We start from the raw sequence: 18,831 nt of genomic DNA on the forward strand, positions 1-18,831 counted from the left end.
TTTTGCTTTTGTATGGTTTAACAACTTTTTTGGAAACATTAAATTGGCAACAGTACTTCAAGCCAACATTTAGTGTTTGCATTTCATAAGGTATATTTTGATTTTATTGTTAGATTGTTTAATATATCTAATTGTACATTTAATTATTGTACATTTTATTATAGGTTATTTTTCCATTGTTAGCTTAATCTTTTTGTACTTAGGACTAACCTGAATCTTCTAAGCCTGCTGAATTTTGATATACTGTTGTGATTATGGCTGAAACCATTGTCAACAGCAAGGGTACCTAATTAATAAAATGATGCATTTCTTTACAAGTTAGGATGTTGAAAAAGTATATTTTAAGAGCCATACTCCTTATCAGTTTGATTTTTTTGTTACACTCTAGGTGTAAGTAGCTTGCTTTAATTGGGAGTTAACATGATTCCAAAATGGAATATTATAAAAAAACATACTAGGATGGGAATTTTTTAAATTTTGAGAGTAACCTGTCTAAACACATTTGCTTAATATCCAAGACTAATCACCAATTACTTAATATAAACTTGGTGATCATGATTGAAAGATGTACATGTTCAAAGTCATTAATTAATTCATGAAAGACAGGGATCTCATCACCTGTCTTTTGTGTCAGTTCTTTTCTGCTTTATAAATAAATGTAGTTTGAGTACTTATAGTAAAGAGCAGTGAACTGTTAAAATATTTTGTGAAGTTTTTGAAGTTGTCCAAATCATAAATATAGTAATTCTGGATTATTTTCTTTATTATAATATCTTGTCTGTAGAACTCCTTTTCTTTCTCATTTTAAATGGAAATTTCCAAACATCTTAATACCACCATGAAGCTTTTTGTGCTATGTTTGAAATAACGTAAAGTCTTAATGGTTTTGTTTGTGTGCTGTGGAAGGGTAATGAATTTACTTGCTAACTTTACATGTTTGTTCATAAAACTGCTCTATTACATCATTTTTTTTCATATATAGAAACTTGCTATAGCAATTTGAGATCTGAGTAGATGGTAGTTTGTACTTGCAAGCCTACAATATGGGTAAAAAATAATAGGTTGGAGGACCCAATATGTGGTGTAGCCTCTGGTATATAAAACAGTCATATAGGACAAAGATAAGTTTTATATATAAAAGAATAATAATGCAGTATATTAATTTTTTAAAATTTTGTTAAACTATTTTGGATAGTGTAAGAACAAGAGCTACCATTGAAACTGTAACCTATGTGCTAATGGGATGAGTAACACAAGTTAGATTAGCAGTCACAGGCATCTTGTGTGATGTATATAATTATAATACAAGGTGATTTTTATTTCATTATCTATATATTTAACAAACAAAAATTTATTTCAAAATATCCCAGAAATATTGTGATGTATGGTTGAGATGACTGTATGTTTGTATGTGGAAATGTACAAGTTACTGGTTTTTTCTGATAAAACTTAAGGGGCATAATACAACCAGTGACAGCAACAGGGTTAGTCATTACGTTACTTCAGTTTTGTAACTGGTCATTGCTAGAAACTAGGTTTCAATACCGTGTTTCTCCGAAAATAAGACAGGGCTTATATTAATTTTCACTCCAAAATATGACACTAGGGCTTATTTTCGGGGGATGTCTTATTTTGATATATTAAAAATATGAAGTTACAAAGTAAAACTATTAAACTAACCATTTAAAATAAACTATTATTAAACTATTAAACTAACTAATTAACTAACTATTAAACTAATTAATAAATTAATTTTTTTTATTTCTTTCCTCTTCCTGCCACTCTTAACTAGGGCTTATTTTAAGTGCTTATATTAAAACTATCCCCAAAAATCACACTAGGTCTTATTTTATGGGTAGGTCTTATTATCGGAGAAACACTGTACCTGAGGTGGGCAGAGCACAAATAACTCATATTGTAGCTATGTGCCTAACTTTGAAAACAAATTAGTTGACTATTGAATTCAAGTGTTTCATAAGCAGTGTTTGTATTTTTGATATCTTCAGAAATTGTTGCAATTTCACAAGTAATATCCAATAAGTGAAAATTTGTGTATATTGATCTATTCTGATGAATAAATATTTTTTTGGAATGTAATTTATTTAAGAATAATATAAATATCTTGCAATGAATTGTGATGAAGTGCTATTTTTTAGTACCTTTACATATCTATAAACTTGCTAATCTGTTTTCCACTTGCAGATTAGAAAGGTTGTTATAGCTTTAGGTGACTACATGAATGCCCAGTGCCATGCCTGCATTGGTGGAACAAATGTTCGTGAAGATTTTCGTAAATTGGAGATGGGTGTTCATGTGGTTGTTGGAACTCCAGGCAGGGTTTATGATATGATTAATAGAAATGCTTTAAGTAAGTATTATTTTCTGTATCTTAAGTGATGTATAAATGTTAGTCTTCATTATCTTGTTAAAAACCTTTTGCATTTATTAATTTGTTTAACCCTAGATGGTGACCTACTTGCAGTATAAGTAGGTATGTAACTATCATAAGTTCTTTATTTAAAAAAAAGCAAACACAAAAGACTAGTTGATGGAAGATTTAAATTTGTCTTGAACAATCCTGTAATTATGCAGTTTTATGAAAATAAAATATTTAATTTTGATTTTTTTACAATAATAAAACATCTAATGTAGTTATTTGTGCTGAGACTGAATAGTTCACATGCAATGTGATATTCATTTTGAGTATAAAAATACTATATCTTTTTAGTTTTTGTATTTCATTTGCATATTTAGAGCCTCCAAAATGAATACCAAATACTTTTAAATGTTTATATTTTATTTTCCATTTTCTTTATATCAACTCTAGATATCATCAGTTTACATTGCGATGAAATGTTAAATATAAGAAATGGAAGAATGTATGTATGTATGTATGTTCTGAAGAATTTTGTTGAATACTTTTCATTCTTGTTTTTGTTGTATGCATAATTTCATATCTTTCTTTTCATGTAGTTTGTTTTAAATTATCCTTTTCAGTTCCTCATTTTTAATTTTTGAAGCAGGTATGTTAACCTAACCCAAAAGTGTTCTGTAGTTGTTTATAGGGCAAAGGTTCACAAAATTTCACTAACACTCATATGTGAATGATGCTATCATTCAAAGTCAAACTACATCAAATTAAATGTACAAAGATAAAATTTTGTAACCACACAAATAATACATAACTAATTAAGATATAAATGTAAAATGTAAATACATTCTATCTGTTTAGTATAGTATATTGGTACATTTAAAGTAAAAAACTTGCCACACACACTGTTCATGCTTCAAGAGGACCATGGCTATAACTGAATAATGTGAAATCTTCTCTTTATGTTGGTCATGAACATGCCATTCAACTTCAAACTGTTGCTTTGCAACACATCTTTAACTTTGGAAGTGGGTGTGGTAGACCTCAAACTTAGAAATATTAGGATATTTCACATGAGGAGAAATTCTGGGAAGTTTTCTCTGTTAATGAGATGGTTGGAAATGTACTTTGACTATCTATGTCAACAGTCTGTATTATCTTCTCATTGTTTCTTGTCTAAGAGCTCTTAATCTTGAATTTTAACCACAAGTGGATCATATGACAGTAAAATCTGGTTTTAATTGCTGTTTTTTTAATAAAGGAATAAACTTGTATGAAACTAAGTTTTAACATGCTTGATAATAGTAATTTCATTAAATTATGTTTTCGTAAAGTGGTTTAATTGAATTTTAAATATAACTTAAAACCTCGTGGCATATATAAAAAAGGGATAGACTTTGCTGGTGTTGTAGGGTTAATAATAGTTAATAATCAAGATTGGACATTCTAATGAAAGAAAAATCAGAGTAGGGAAATCATCTGACTATTCAGTAGCTTTTGTAGGTAATTATAGCTATTCCTGTTCTGTGGATGGAGTGGCTGGACATGAGTTCCATTAGTAGATAGTGAGACACCCGAGTAATTTCCAAAAACAAAGTTCATTAATGTCTGTAGAATCTGAATTTGTTGAGAATTGGTCTAAGAGTATTTTCTTTCCCCTTACTGTTTTGGTGGTCCAGTAGAATAAATAAATGTAACAATAAATACTGAAGTAAAAGTGATAACACATGTAAAAACAACATCTGGTGAAACTTTTGTGTATTTAAAAATTACTTTACTTTCTACTTTGCCCATCATTGGTGTGAGCTGTTCACAATATCTATGAATCTGTTGCATGTATGGTTATTAAATAATTTTATAAGGAAGAAATTATGGTACATGATTGTGATGAACATAGCTTTTGTTTATAGTAGTGTATCGAAGGATGGTTATCTATAATGATATTCTTTTCCAGATGTGAATATTAAATTAACAAATCTGATTTCCCAACTAATTTTGAAAAACTAGAATATATTATATTCTGTAAAATAATGCAACTACACATAAGATAAATCCTTGCAGTTGAGAAGTTTGAATAGCCCTTGAGCCACTACTGTTGCTTAACTTTATTTGTGACAATTGTGTTCAAGTAGAATCCATTAACCCTATTCACCCAGGTACGTTTTACTGTACATGAGTGTCTTTCATTCAAAATTTTAGGTTATTAAACTGTTTTTGTTTACAATATATCAAGTAGAATAACATAATCTTAGCTAATAATCCATATTTTAACAGTATGTTTAAGTTCTTAATTTCACAAAGCAGTATTTAACAAAATCCTGAATTTTCTCTAGTGACATGACATATTTTATCTTAGCATGTCCTCATCCCTATTTTATTCTTGAAAAAGTACAAAATCAAACACATTAATCTCTAAAATTGCCATTGCTTAGATAAACCACATTTGTTATAGTCTTCAACTCTGGTTACATAGCTATTGAATATGAAATTGGATCCCTCCTGCCCACCCACCTGTCATGTGCTCTTTCATAATTCTGTAATTTCATTTTTTCATTTAATTATAACCTATAATCAATGAGAAATTCAAGATTTTTATCTATCAAATGACTTGTTGTGTATGCAAAGTTTTACTGAAACAAATAGTTTGAAATTTATCAAGGTGGTCTCAGGGATAATGCAAAGGAAGTTTAAGATTTTTGAGATAAGTAAAAGTATTTTAATTTTAATATAAATTACTTTGTGTACAGACTATCTAAAATAAGTATTTAGTGTATTGATGGACAGAGCTTTATTTTACTATAAATACTTCACTGAAAATTATTTTTTTTTGCATGTTAGACTTGTAATATTTAGTGAAATATTTCCAGATTTTAAGATATACACACTATATTGAATGTTAGAAGTATTAAAGCTATAAAAAATTTAAATAATTACAAAGAGGTCACGTGGTTGGTCATATAGACCGACCCCCTCTAGAGTTAATTAAAATGATTAATACCATCTGTTTAATATCATGCTATTAAAGTTGCACAAACTCGTTAATATTTAAATAAGCTATTTACAAGGTTTCTTACTCTATTAAGACTTGACTGAAAAACCTTCCTTCAAAAGCACCTCTCTGTAGTTGCACTTCCAGCTTTTAGGTGGCAAATGTGACAAGGACAGAGCATGGTTGTCAAATGGAAGAAAAACAACACTTCAGTGTGGGTGAGACAAGACAATGTCCTCTTTCTTAATGTCTAGTTGTCTGGTCTCAATCACTGATGTTACATTAAGAATGTTTTTCTTTTTAATTTCAAATAATTGTTGGGAATGTATATACAGATATAATTAACATACAAGGTTGTTCATTTGTATTTGTTTTTATTGTATGTGTATAAAGTTGATTTTTATAAACATGGCACATTGTATAAAACTAGATAATTAAAACCAGGACATTGAAAAAGGGAAAACTGCCCAGAAGCTCTTGTGTTAGCTGTTCAAGTATAATTATTACCTTAAAATATTCTAAAATCAAAATACTTGGAGGAAAAGAATAATTTATCTTTAGTAGGTTGCATTAGTTTTAAAAAAATGCTTAACTTTAAAGGAATTGAGCTTAACATCAGCATAAGTGTATTAATTAATATGGGGAAAGAATAATGCTGATGAATAATTATTCTGTTTAAGCTAAATAAATTAGGTTATACATACTTCGTACTTGATTATGATTGTTAAAATAACTAAGTAATGTAGCAGTAGAACTTGGATTAAAAAAAATTGTACTGAAACTTTTTTTTCTTAGAAACCAGCCATATACGGATGTTTGTTTTAGATGAAGCTGATGAAATGTTATCTAGAGGATTTAAGGATCAGATTTATGATGTGTTCAAATTCCTAGGTAGTGATATTCAGGTTAGTAAAGTTAGTTTTAGATATTAAATATACAATTCTCTTAGCTCCAAGTTTTATTACTTATTTGTAAGCCTTCAATATACAATTTTGTTCTGACTTGACACAGTTGAATTATTGATAACAAATAGTGGATGATTTGAAGTTGGTGATGGATCATTCTGCTCATTCTTGCATTTAAAACTTACTCGAAACCCATCCCAGTATAATTAGCACCTGTTAATCATGAACACAGTTAATATCACTTTGACAATATATCTTTAACAATACGATTTTAATTTGCTGCTAAAATACCCTTTTCAGTAGTTGTTTGTGTACTCTAGAAAATCTGTAAAATTACTTGCTTACAGAAAATGCAGTTTTTTAAATTCAATTACAAATATTTTAACTTTATGGGCTATAGGTTTTTCATATATTAAAAATAAAAATTGCAAGTCATAAAAAAAATTTTAAACCTTCCATCAAAAGTACCTCTCTGTAGTTACACTTCCAACTTTTAGTTGGTAAATGTGACAATAACAGTGCAGGTTGTCAAATGGAAGAAAAACAACACTTCAGTGTGGGTGAGACAAGACAAGGGCCTCTTTCTTAATGTCCAGATGTCTGGTCTCAATCACTGATGTTACATTCTTTCCTAACCTGGTTCATTTAGTTCTCTTAACCAGACGACCATAGTTTCTTACTTCCAATGTAAATAACATAATTTGTGTTCTATTTCACTTGTAGGCTACAATCAGTTTTTGCACACTTACTTATTTCTTCTCTTGTGATGACTAGAAACTCCCTTGAAATAAGAATGTGTTCTCAAGATGGCTGGTATGGATATTAAAACTTTATTTTAAATGAAGTTTTAAGACCCATACCAGTTGTCTTGAGAGTACATATTTTACTTGCTATTTTAAGTATGATTGTGTGCTGTATATATTTAATGACTTCTACAAATTCTACATTTATTAGTAGCCACAATTAAAAGGTTAGTTTGATTTAATGTCTAATATGTTGCATTACAAATCTAATTTTGGAGTGAGCAGTTCATGCCTTCATTTATTTCTTTTGGGGTTGTGGGTTTCTTTGGAAACTCGTTACCATATGTCCTGCTCGTAAGATTTACCTTCAGTGAAACTTGTATCCATGGCTTGGTAGTGAGACAGAACAGACCACTGCAAGGGTGCTGCTTACTCCTATCTCATCTGGATTTATGTCTGTTCACAAGATCATGTTTAGAGGGTTATGGTTCTTACCTTGACTTCTGGAAGATTTCTGATCTCATGTTTATGGAGTATTCTCTTGATGATGCCTTTTATTGAGACTTTGGCAGATTTTTGAGCTTTGTTCCACTTCATCTCATATGATTGTTTTTAATGCTAGTTACTGCTTGTATGGTTGAGTTGGCAATAATTCCAGGTTGGGCTCAGTTTGTTGTATTTCTTTATTCCCAGTTATTTGGAGAGTGTCCAGTTTTGATTGGAAACTCAATTTCTCTTTAATTCCAATTTCTTAAAGTATAGGACTGTTTACTCAGTTATATCTGTTTAGGTTTATAAGTAACACAGTATACATGCTATAACCACAATAATGTTGCTACAGTGTTTTCATTTTCAACATCCTAATGCAGAGGATGAGTTATGGAACATGTCCTGTTGTGGATATGTATATTATTAGTTAAATCTGTTTATATGTTGTTCCAGAAGTCCTGGAGTATCCCACACCATAGCTGTGCTTCATTTTCATCTCTGAGTACAATTATTTATTTTGGCAATATTTGGTTTGATATTTGTGTGCCTGCATCTGTCATCTCCACCTTTTTAATGTGGGATTTTAGCTTTGTGTTAGCAAAAGGTACGGCTGTATCAGAAGATAACATTTTTACACTGAAAATGTATTTAACATTGGTATTTATCTCTCATTTCCTGTCCCTTCTCCCTATGTCCAATGTTCTTTTAAGAGCATACCAATTTGCAAAAGGTGAGGATTAAGTGGAATTAGCAGAGCCAATATAGATGGAACAATAGTATTGGTGGAGAGTTCTTACACCAGTGTGTTCATGTTCAGAAATTGATGGGGGGGATAAAGACTGGTGTGCTGATTATGAAAGTTTTTTACCATTTGTTTAAGGACAGAGAAGGATTGAGAGAGGATGTAAGTACCTATCAGAAACTTTTTTTTAGTGTAAGAACAATGTTAACCTTTAATGAAAGTAACTTTTTGTGTGTTTGTGTTCTAATAATGGCATACTCATTTTCACATCTGAAATAAGCTGTTGTGTACAAAGAAAGTAATAAATGAAGGACAGAAATAAAATTGGATATTTCTAAATATAAGGAAGTTGCATTTTATATTCAACAAAGATTAACATGTTTTCCAATTTGTACATTTATGTACATTTTGAAGCAGTTAAACTACAGAAGTAACATAAAAACAATGAACATAAATCACTGACCAGTAGAAACACCACTTGAACTTTTATCTTTGGCCTACACTAGTATTGCAGTATTTTTCTGTCAAAATCAGTATCTTTCTATTGTAGTCTTTAACTAAAGTTCCTATAACTGTATGTGTTGAGTAATAATGAACTTACTAACACGAGGATAAACCTTTTGTTTGTTTTTGTTAACTAATTAGTTTATTTACCTTTTTTTTTCTGCACTGTAAGAACTCCTGTTACTTTTTATTCTGATGTTATTTATTATTTCATACTTAAGTTACTTTACAGTGGTTTAGACATGTTTTCTATCCAACTATGTTTAGCCATTTGTTCTATCTTGTGTGGAGACTAAAGTAGTTTGTCCAGTCTGCTTGCTGATGTACCATAACCTCTGAGCACCAGTTTCTAATAATTGCTGAGATTAAAAATAAGCCAGTTGTGAAACAAAACACAGGATAAATATTTGTAATGAGAGTCAGGATCTGGTGAAGAATATAATTTGAGAAGGTTAGAAAAATTCTTTTAAAAAAAATAATTAACCAGGACAATTTTGAAGGTGTGGTATCCATTGGAATTACAGAGATTAAAGTTTAACAGTTTTTGGTTGTAATGAATTTTGTTTAAACTGTGATATTCATTGTTCAAGTGTGCCCCTTTTAACTCCGGAGGTGTGACCATCTGGGTGCATACCAAGTTTGGTTAAGATTGTTCAAAAAGTTTAGTTATGAAAACTACCAAGGTAGACAATACTCTTGTTATATTTCAACATTGGTTTAATGCTTTTTCTGTTTTTCAGTGATGTGTTTTTTACCTTCATTTCCTTTTATGTATTTTACTAGATTTAATTTATTTTTACCTTTTTACTGGACGTTTGGCACAGATAGCCTAGCTGCTTTGTGCCATAAAACACTAAATCAATCAATCAATCAACTCGTTATACATGTATACATTCACAAAAAAAAGTAACCATTTTTAAATTTCCCAGTACATCCAATTACTAGATTGACGATATATAAAATAATATTCAGTTAAGAATGCTACACAAAGATCTTAAGGAACACGTGAATTATGCAAAAAAAATAAGACCTTTAATGAATTTTTAGCTATCACTAACCCAGTATTCTTTTCCTATTTCCTTAACTTTAATCAAGAGAGACAATTTGCAAAATTGCACTTCAGAGCCACAATTTTGAAATTTGTGAACATGTGATAAATGTAACAACTTGGTACTTAAATAGATAGTGCTCTTAGGATATTTACAGACAGTTATTACTTTTGCAAAAAGAATTGTGTGAACAATCTTTTTTTTTTAATTCCACAGAGATTTTAATGGGTGTTACATTTTAGTTTTAATTTTCTTCCATTCTTGTCCCATTAAGTTGTCTCATGTTGGCTTAAGATAAAAAAAAAAAATAACATCCATTAAAACGTTTTTATTTCAGGATAAAACAAAACATTTGTACATTGTAGGTAATTTTTCAGAAAAGAAATTAATTGCAAATAACCACGGTATTAAAAAATATAATCCCCTTAATATAAGTACGAGTGGGTGTAATGTAGCATTGAAATAAAACAATGAAAATATTTTTCTTTGTTTTAAAGCTTTGTTCATAACTTGACATGTCAAACCCATGATTTTAAAAGTACGGTATTGTTTGCAGGTAATTCTGCTTTCAGCCACAATGCCTGCTGATGTTCTTGAAGTCACCAAACGTTTCATGAGAGAACCAATCAGAATCTTGGTAAAGAAGGAAGAACTCACTTTGGAAGGTATTAAACAGTTCTATGTATCAGTGGAAAGAGAGGTAAGTTGTTTAATTTTTAACAAAAAAGGGTGATTTTTTTTTTGTTACATATTATAATGTCTTGGATGTCTTAGATTTATTATGTATTATGATTTCATATAGCCAGAAATATCAACTGAGAAGCTAATTGAATATCATGTATCAGATTTATGTTTGACAACAAGATTGATACAGTTTTCTTTCTTAACTCTTATATTGTAATCAAATATTTTTTGTTATTACTAACAATACTGAGTCTTCTATCTGGTCTAAACTGAATTTTATCAGTGGTTCATGGAAAGCAAATTCTATGTTGATATATAGATACACTTCCCTTAATGCAAAAGAAGCTAGCTTCTTCACACTTTTTTTTTCAAAATGAAAATATCTAATGTCCTTGTAGAAATATCTGAAGTTACAGTTTCTTAAATCTGTAAATGTTTCTGGTCAAATATCTGTAGTCTTCAGATTATAACTGTGATCAATGCTTATTAGCTTCAGAGATTTATAGTGTACTGATTGTAGCAAGCCAACAATATTAAGCTGTCTCCCCACATGTGGTGACTACCTTTTTATTCTCATTATTCTAGACTCAAATTTAGTTGGCCCAGAAATGCTGGTACGTACGTACGTACGTATGTGTATGTATGTATATACATTGTTGATTCTTACCCTTGAGAATCTTCTACAAATTTAAACAGGTGGGACTTTTGGAATACACATTTAACAGTACAAGTTACATGCATTAAACTGAAATAAACATAGGTATTAAAGTGACATTAAATCTGTTACATTTTGTAATGAATATATTTTAAGCTTCTATTTGTGCCTAAAAGCATGTTTATATGATAGTTGCTTCAACTTTTTAGAGAATAGTTAGCATGTAGATTCATCATGTGAACATACCAATGCTGCTAAAACATTATCCCTGTTCTGCTTATATCTCTTAAAGATATTTCAAATGTTGATCTGTTAACCTTTTTTTTTTTCATTGTTTTACTGTATACACTAATTTAATGTATAATGTTCATCCCAAATCTGGACAGCTGGAGAAAATCTGCTTCATGTAAATTAGAGATAAGCTTTAGTAAATATTAACAAGAAGGATCATTGACAAAATTCTTTGTTTTAATCCTGTTACTACTGGTCACAGGTCAAAGGCCATGTCTTCATATTTGAATTGAATTCAAAATTTTATTGAACTACTTTATGAATTTATAGTGAGTTTAGTATGAAATTGTAAATTATAATTGGAGTTTTAGTATTATATATCATTCAATTTCTTGACTTAAAAGTAAATATTAAAAAAAAAATTTGTGTCACATGGTATGTTGAATGCAGTACTGGATCAGATTGTTTGTCAGAATACAAAGTCTGTAGTTTTGTACAAATTATGATTTCAAATTCCTGTTAAGAAACTAGAATATAAAATTAGAACTTCCTTTATTTCCTGTTTGTTTAGATATTCATGAACTGAATCAAATAATGGCTCTACTCACCTCTTGATTTTTGGGAACAGTCTCTCGTATACTGTTTTGTATACGTGATGTGAATGTCTCCTTAATGAATTCCTCACCCATTTTAAAATTTAAGGATGGCATCTTGTTCTTTTTGAACAAAATTTCAAGGAGGTTGTGCTTTTAGTTTGTTTCAATTTTTTTATTTTTAATAGACCAAAATACAGCTGAGTTCTTAAGTTTGATAAACTGTAGTGGAATTCTGTGGTATCGATTAAGTAACTTATAATTTTTTGGTTATTCAACTGTATATATAAAACCTAAAGATTTGTTTTATATCCTCCACATTTAAAACCTTAAAAGGCTTAACCTACATCAAGCAGCAACCAAGTATGAAGGTCGTGACTGTATTATGCAAAATACCAGTCCACTAAAATGCAGCGAAGACAGGTTGTTTTGTAAAGACTAGTTTTATATCCTTAGATACCGTAACATGAGTGCATGTGTACCATGTCATTTTAACTTCTGTCTTTTTAGCTTGGCATTACTGGAAGGTTAATGTATATAAATGTATAATGCTGTGAGATTTAAGCTATTTGGACTGATCATATGTGTTTTCATGTTGTAATTTCTAGTCATTCTAGAATGAAAAAAGTATTTGTTTAATTTGTTATGGTGGTTACAAGGTCAGTCAAATTAGCAGACTCTTTATAATTTGTGCAGGGAAAATAACAGTCAAAACATAAAGTTTAATTGAAAACAAACAGGTCTTAGAGATTGCAAATAATGTCTGAGAAATTTAGGATGAAGTATCGTTTTTAATCATGAAAAAAACACTGCACTTGGACTAGTAACAAAAATCTTTAGTGAAAATGCATCATTAAAAAATGAATATTTGTATATAAGACATGGAATCATTACTAAGTGTACCAGTTTTTGTGAAAATGTGTATACGAGCTTGTGTATTTTATTTTTAACCAGTGACAAAAGGGTTTATACCTTGTTGTAATAGCATGTGTGTGTACGCAGCCTTACAAGTGAGTGGGTTGTACAATTAGAAAAAAAAGAACTAGTGTATCAGTTAGAGAAGTATTCATCAATCATGGTTCTTAACTTTATTAATTAATAGTATGTAGCTAGTTTCACACTTTAAAAGTTGCATTGATATTGAGAACTAAATTGCAGCATTGAATTATCGATATCTTGGTTTTTTTTTCCACAGGTGATAAAAACCACTCATTTGTCTTTTTCTAATTTTGGCATAATGGTTATTGTATGCCAGTGATTGTAAAAAAAACTGAAAATGTTTGCATTATTTTCTCAAATTAATTGATATAATTTACAATCTTCTGAAATAAGTTTATACAGAAGTTTTAAAAAGTTAGGGAAACATTCCACTAATTAATATCTACAATATAAAGGGAAAGTATCTTCTTGTTTCTTTACAAAAAACCATGAGGAACTTCTGAAATTTGAAAAACTTGCAGATTCAGTGAAATGTTTACAGAAATGCCATTTTTAATTTGCAAAGAATATATAATCTGTGGAAATTTTGAAGTTTTAAATTATTTCTTTCAGTGGTTTATTCACAAAATAGCTGAACAAGTGTATTGAATCTGTATTTTTTCAAAGAAAGTTGAAAACATTAATTTCTAATATTACAAAATAAATATTCCATGTATTATGTTTTTTAATTCAAAATGTTGATTGCAACTTGCCCTATAAGAAAAACAACAAAAGAATAGCTGTGATGTAATTTAGACTTGATGTCTTGTATCAGAAGTTTTTTCTCTTTAGTTGTGACTATTATACATTTTTCATCAAGAAAATCTGACCTTAGTTGTTTTATCTTCCATAAAAAAGCACCTCACTGTAGTCCTTTAGCTAACTGCTTGTTAGTAAACGACAGTAACAGTGCAGGTTGTCGATTGGAAGAAAAGTAATACTTCAGTTTGGGTGAGATAAGACAAGGACCTCTTTCTTAATGTCCAGTTGTCTGGTCTCAATAAGTGATGGGACATCCTATATTCCTACATTTTCATGATTTTGTAGAAGTATTCTTAATCAAAGTTTGTGGGTTCAGGTTCTTATATTGAATTTTTTTTTACTTCTATTTCCATTACAAATTGAAAGATGTGATATTTAACTTTTATACTAATTAGGGTGTTGGAAACCAATGTTTTTAAATAATGTGTAAAACAAAAACAGGCATCACATAGGTTGTCCACTTGTAGAATCAATGAATGATGAATTAATAGTGATGCTATTTGGAGGTTCAAAGTGTTTCAGTCGTAGGCATTTCATGTGAGAAGACACCTAAAACAATGCTAGATGTTGCATTTCATTAAGTAACACATTAGAAGTTGATTTATTTGGATGTAAGATTTTTTATTTTGAAACTATTTACAACATGAATTGAAGCTGAGGACAGGAAAGAGTATTGAATACTGAAGATTGCTACAACATATTTTATGTTTTGGTATTTCCATATTTTTTCCATATCGAATTTAACACATCTTGACTTTCTTTTCAAAGAATGAAATGTATCTGTAATATTTCTTCGTAGTGCTTAACATTATTAAAACTACACTTCTTAACATGTGGATCTGAACTTGTATAGTTAAGACTTCCCAACTTTATTCCTTGATGCAATAAATTGTTTATATTATTCATTTATGTGCTTTATGTAAGTGTTTTTAAGTTTCAATTCCCAGTATTACTTGTACTGGACTTAGGTCTAGCATTCTAATGCTTCTATTTAAAAATTATGAAACAAAATCAGGCAGTAAGGATTATTTCTTATGCAGTTGCTGTTTTTGAATCCTGGAAAATTCCACCTTAAAATCATAAAAATTTATCCTTGGTAATATAGTGATCAAGTTCTATTGATTCTGTAGTTACAGTAAAAAGTGAAAAAATGTTATGTTTTTTCTTATCTAATTGGTGTATAATCCATTGAATATTTGTATTCACATCGTGGTTTACACCCTTGTTTAGCTAGCATATTGGTAATACGTTCATTATGACTTGCCATGTGCTAATGATATTGTATGTTGTTAAAATACAGTTCTGATGTTGAGGTGATCTGTGAATTAGGAAATGTTTCATGCTAATCTTAATTGAATCAAAAGGCTTTGGTTGTTTAATATTAAACGTTTGAGGAAATGTGTAATGGAGATTCACCTTTTTTGGTTTTAGTTGATTTTGTTTTTTGGAAAACACTATTTTTGGGTGATACTGGTATTTATTGTCTTTATTATAGGAATGGAAGTTAGATACATTATGTGACTTGTATGAAACTCTAACCATCACACAAGCTGTGATCTTCTGCAACACTAGACGGAAGGTTGATTGGTTAACAGAAAAAATGCACCAACGTGACTTCACAGTGTCAGCTATGGTAAGACACAGAAACAACATTTCTAAAGATTCTATATAACACAGTAGGTAATATTTCAATGTGTATAACTTATCATATGAAGTGGACAAAAATGCATAGGGATAAAATTACTTCAGTAGTCATTCAGTGCCATTATACAGTAAAACCTAAGGCAGAATCTCGTGGGACCGAGTAATATTTTTGGCTTAGACAGTGAGCATGCATTTCCTTAATTATATATAACTTTTGAGCAGAACATTATACTTGCTTGACTCAAGGGAAGTAAAACATTTGTGAATAAAGTTATTATACTGTTTATGCTATATTTATTAGAATAAGAACAAAAACAGACATTCAAAATATACACAAGTACATAAAATCTTAAATTTATTTGAATAAAGTGTCCAATTTCAACTGTTTCATTTGTTTAATGGGCTTTTTTGTGTGGTTAAAAGAGAATGCCATTTCTATGGTCTTTTCAGGAAGTATATCCCTATATTTCCTTCTTCTTTACAAAATGTTTTTACTTTATTTGTATTCTGTAGGATTGATCATAAAATATTTTGCATTTTTTTCTTATCACATCTGTGACTTCAGTTAATGCAGGATTCTGTAACCAAAACTGTAAATGTAGAACATGTAACAAAACTATTTCATATAACATTAAACACTGGATTAAAATATTACCATGTAATCAGATATTAACATATAAAATAGATGTATTTTTATATGATTGTATTCTTGGATTAAAACCAGTACTTTCTAGTCACAATTCTGGTAGTGAACCTTCCATCAAAAGCACCTCTCTGTACTCACATTTCTGACTTTTAGTTAGTATATGTGAGAATAACAGTGCAGGTTGTCAAGTGGAAGAAAAATAAAACTTTTGTGGGTGAGACAAAACAAGGAACTCCTTAATGTCTTGTTGTTTTGTGTCAGTCATAGAAGTGATACACATTTAAGTATTTTATTTCATTTCTATATAATTTGGTTTATACACCTGTGATGCTTTTTTGTCACTTTTTTATCACATCAGATTCTATCACTCTTCATATAAGGTATTATTTACTGTCATTTCCTTTTTTTTGAATAATTAGAAAATGAAAAGATTTTTTTAAAATTTAATTTATTTCCATGTTTTCTTCTGTTTAAAAATTTTTACCACATTTTTACCAGCTGTTGATAAAGTTGGATATTTTCATTAAGGAGATCTTTAACTTTATTGAAATGTTTTGTAGTATGGTATAATTTAGTTGCAAAGAAATTAAAATACAGCTTGGTTATGTTCTTACAGCATGGTGACATGGACCAAAAGGAACGAGATGTGATTATGAGAGAGTTTCGATCTGGATCAAGTAGGGTGCTTATTACAACAGATTTGTTAGCTAGGGGGATTGATGTTCAACAGGTGTCGCTAGTAATAAACTATGATCTTCCAACCAATCGAGAAAATTATATTCACAGGTAAGCACTGTTCAGTTGCATAACTCCCTGTTGGACTAATGCTATGTAGGTGATGTGTATCATAACTTCATGTATTGCTGTCATTTAATTTTCACTTAACAGCATGGCTTAGTGGTAAGTTTGTGGGCTTAACACTGGAAAAATCAGATTTTTATATCCATGGTGGACAATTCATAGATAACATACAATGTAACATTGAGCTTAACAACAAACAAACTTACAACAATTCATATAAGTTATAAGAATTGAGATAAAAAGAATTTTATTTTTATTTGTAACCTTGTGTTTAAGTGAATGTTAAAAATAATCTGATCAACCAGAATATCTTGTACTTTTTTATTCTATGAAAACCAGTTTTCTGTTAAATCAGTTTTTAATTGAAAAACTGACAAGTATAGTGCAGTTCTTAGTTTTCCTACAAAACTCATCTAATTTTGCAATGAAAGTTTCAGTTAAAGTTTGTACAATAAAACAAACTATAAATTCTTAAGATTTTATAGTTTGTAGTAAAAACCTCAAGATTTTTTTATACTGACACATTAAAATGTGTGAACTAAAATTTTTTTTTCAAACAAGCTTTTTAAATTATATAAAGAAAACAATTAGTTGTGTACTTGTTATTAATTTTTTTATTTGTTGTAAAAATATTTTATTGAAAGAGAATAAAGATGCTTTTGTCTTAAATGTTTGTTCTTTTAAACTGCTAAAACTCAAAGATGTAATATAGCTTTATCTAATGAATGTATTTGTTGTCTGTTTTATTATAGAAAGCTGTGTATGATCAGTGACTGAAATGATGCAAAAATGTAAAAAAAAAAAAAAAGTAAATAAAACTGACAGAAGCTATCCTTGTATACCTGATTAGTTAGAGAAGAAACAATGTTGCATGTTGTTCAGTCCTATAGGTATAATGAAACAAAGTTTAGACATTTGTAAGATAAACTAGATACCTATTGTATAATGTTTTTAATATATGTATAGACATGTAAATGTTCATTCCTGGTGCCTTTGCATAATACAATAGCAAAGTAGGTTAAACTACCCATCTGGTCATAGCTGTGATTCTAAATTTTGTAACTTATAACTGGTTTTTGAACCTTCCATCAAAAGCACCTCTCTGTAGTTACACTGCCAGCTTTTAGTTGGTAAATGTGACAGTAACAGTGCAGGTTGTCATATGGAAGAAAAACAACACTTCAATGTGGGTGAGACAAGACAAGGACCTCTTTCTTAATGTCTGGTTGTCTGGTCTCAATCACTGATGTTACATTTATTTCCAAACATGGATGATTTAGAAATTTTTACAATTAAAGTATTAGAACTTATTCTGTTTAGATTAAAAGGCTACAAAGAATTATAGAAATTAATTATAGTTCCAGTAAAAGTGTTTATATTATATTCATAATGATTATTTTCATTATCTTGATTTATTATGGGTTTAATTTTGCTCTTAAATTAACAGAATTGGACGTGGTGGCCGGTTTGGTAGAAAAGGGGTCTCCATAAACTTTGTTACAGAAGAAGATAAGCGTACCTTGCGTGATATTGAACAGTTCTACAATACTCAAGTAGAAGAAATGCCTATGAATGTTGCAGATTTGATTTAAGTTGATTCAGTTATAATGAGATTGGTTAACTTACAGCAGTGTGGATTATTGGCCTTAAAGTTCAGCCAAACCACCAAGTGTAGATAATGTGGTTGCTTTCTGAATTCTTGCTAATATTGTCAATATTAATAACATCTCTCAGATCTTTAAGGGGCAGTTTCATTCATATCAAACATCCACTACTCCAATATCTTCTCTGTAATAGTAATCTGACTTTTGCTAATTAGGTAACTGAGGTACTTCTCAATAACAGAATGTTGCTTGAGAAAATAGCAGCTCAAATGTTAGTAGATTCATTTCTATTTATTTTTGTGAATATGTCAAACAGAATTCGTCCAAAATTTTAGTCTTAAGTTGTGAATGAATGTAACTACCCCTACTGGTGATATTTTCATCAGCTTGTAAAAGAAAACTGTAATAGAGATTTAATAAATTTGGAGAAAATCAACAGAA

General features: G+C 29.7%; 1 protein-coding gene and 1 non-coding gene across 2 annotated transcripts in view; both read left to right on the forward strand.

Moving 5' to 3' along the window:
• LOC143232549 (eukaryotic initiation factor 4A-I-like) overlaps positions 1-18,831 on the forward strand; it is a 49,184-nt gene extending 30,353 nt beyond the window's left edge. Inside the window, exons 5-10 of the mRNA XM_076468119.1 lie at positions 2,203-2,368; positions 6,156-6,265; positions 10,349-10,492; positions 15,191-15,328; positions 16,602-16,771; positions 18,234-18,831. Coding sequence (XP_076324234.1) covers positions 2,203-2,368; positions 6,156-6,265; positions 10,349-10,492; positions 15,191-15,328; positions 16,602-16,771; positions 18,234-18,378 — 873 coding nt within the window. The 3' untranslated portion in view covers positions 18,379-18,831. The remainder of the gene's footprint in view (positions 1-2,202; positions 2,369-6,155; positions 6,266-10,348; positions 10,493-15,190; positions 15,329-16,601; positions 16,772-18,233) is intronic.
• LOC143232944 (small nucleolar RNA SNORA81) lies at positions 6,716-6,892 on the forward strand. Its single transcript, XR_013017902.1, has one exon. It is a non-coding gene; the product is annotated as a small nucleolar RNA SNORA81 (small nucleolar RNA).

This window comes from Tachypleus tridentatus, chromosome 11, assembly GCF_004210375.1.
Source record: "Tachypleus tridentatus isolate NWPU-2018 chromosome 11, ASM421037v1, whole genome shotgun sequence".
NCBI classification, from domain to species: domain Eukaryota; kingdom Metazoa; phylum Arthropoda; class Merostomata; order Xiphosura; family Limulidae; genus Tachypleus; species Tachypleus tridentatus.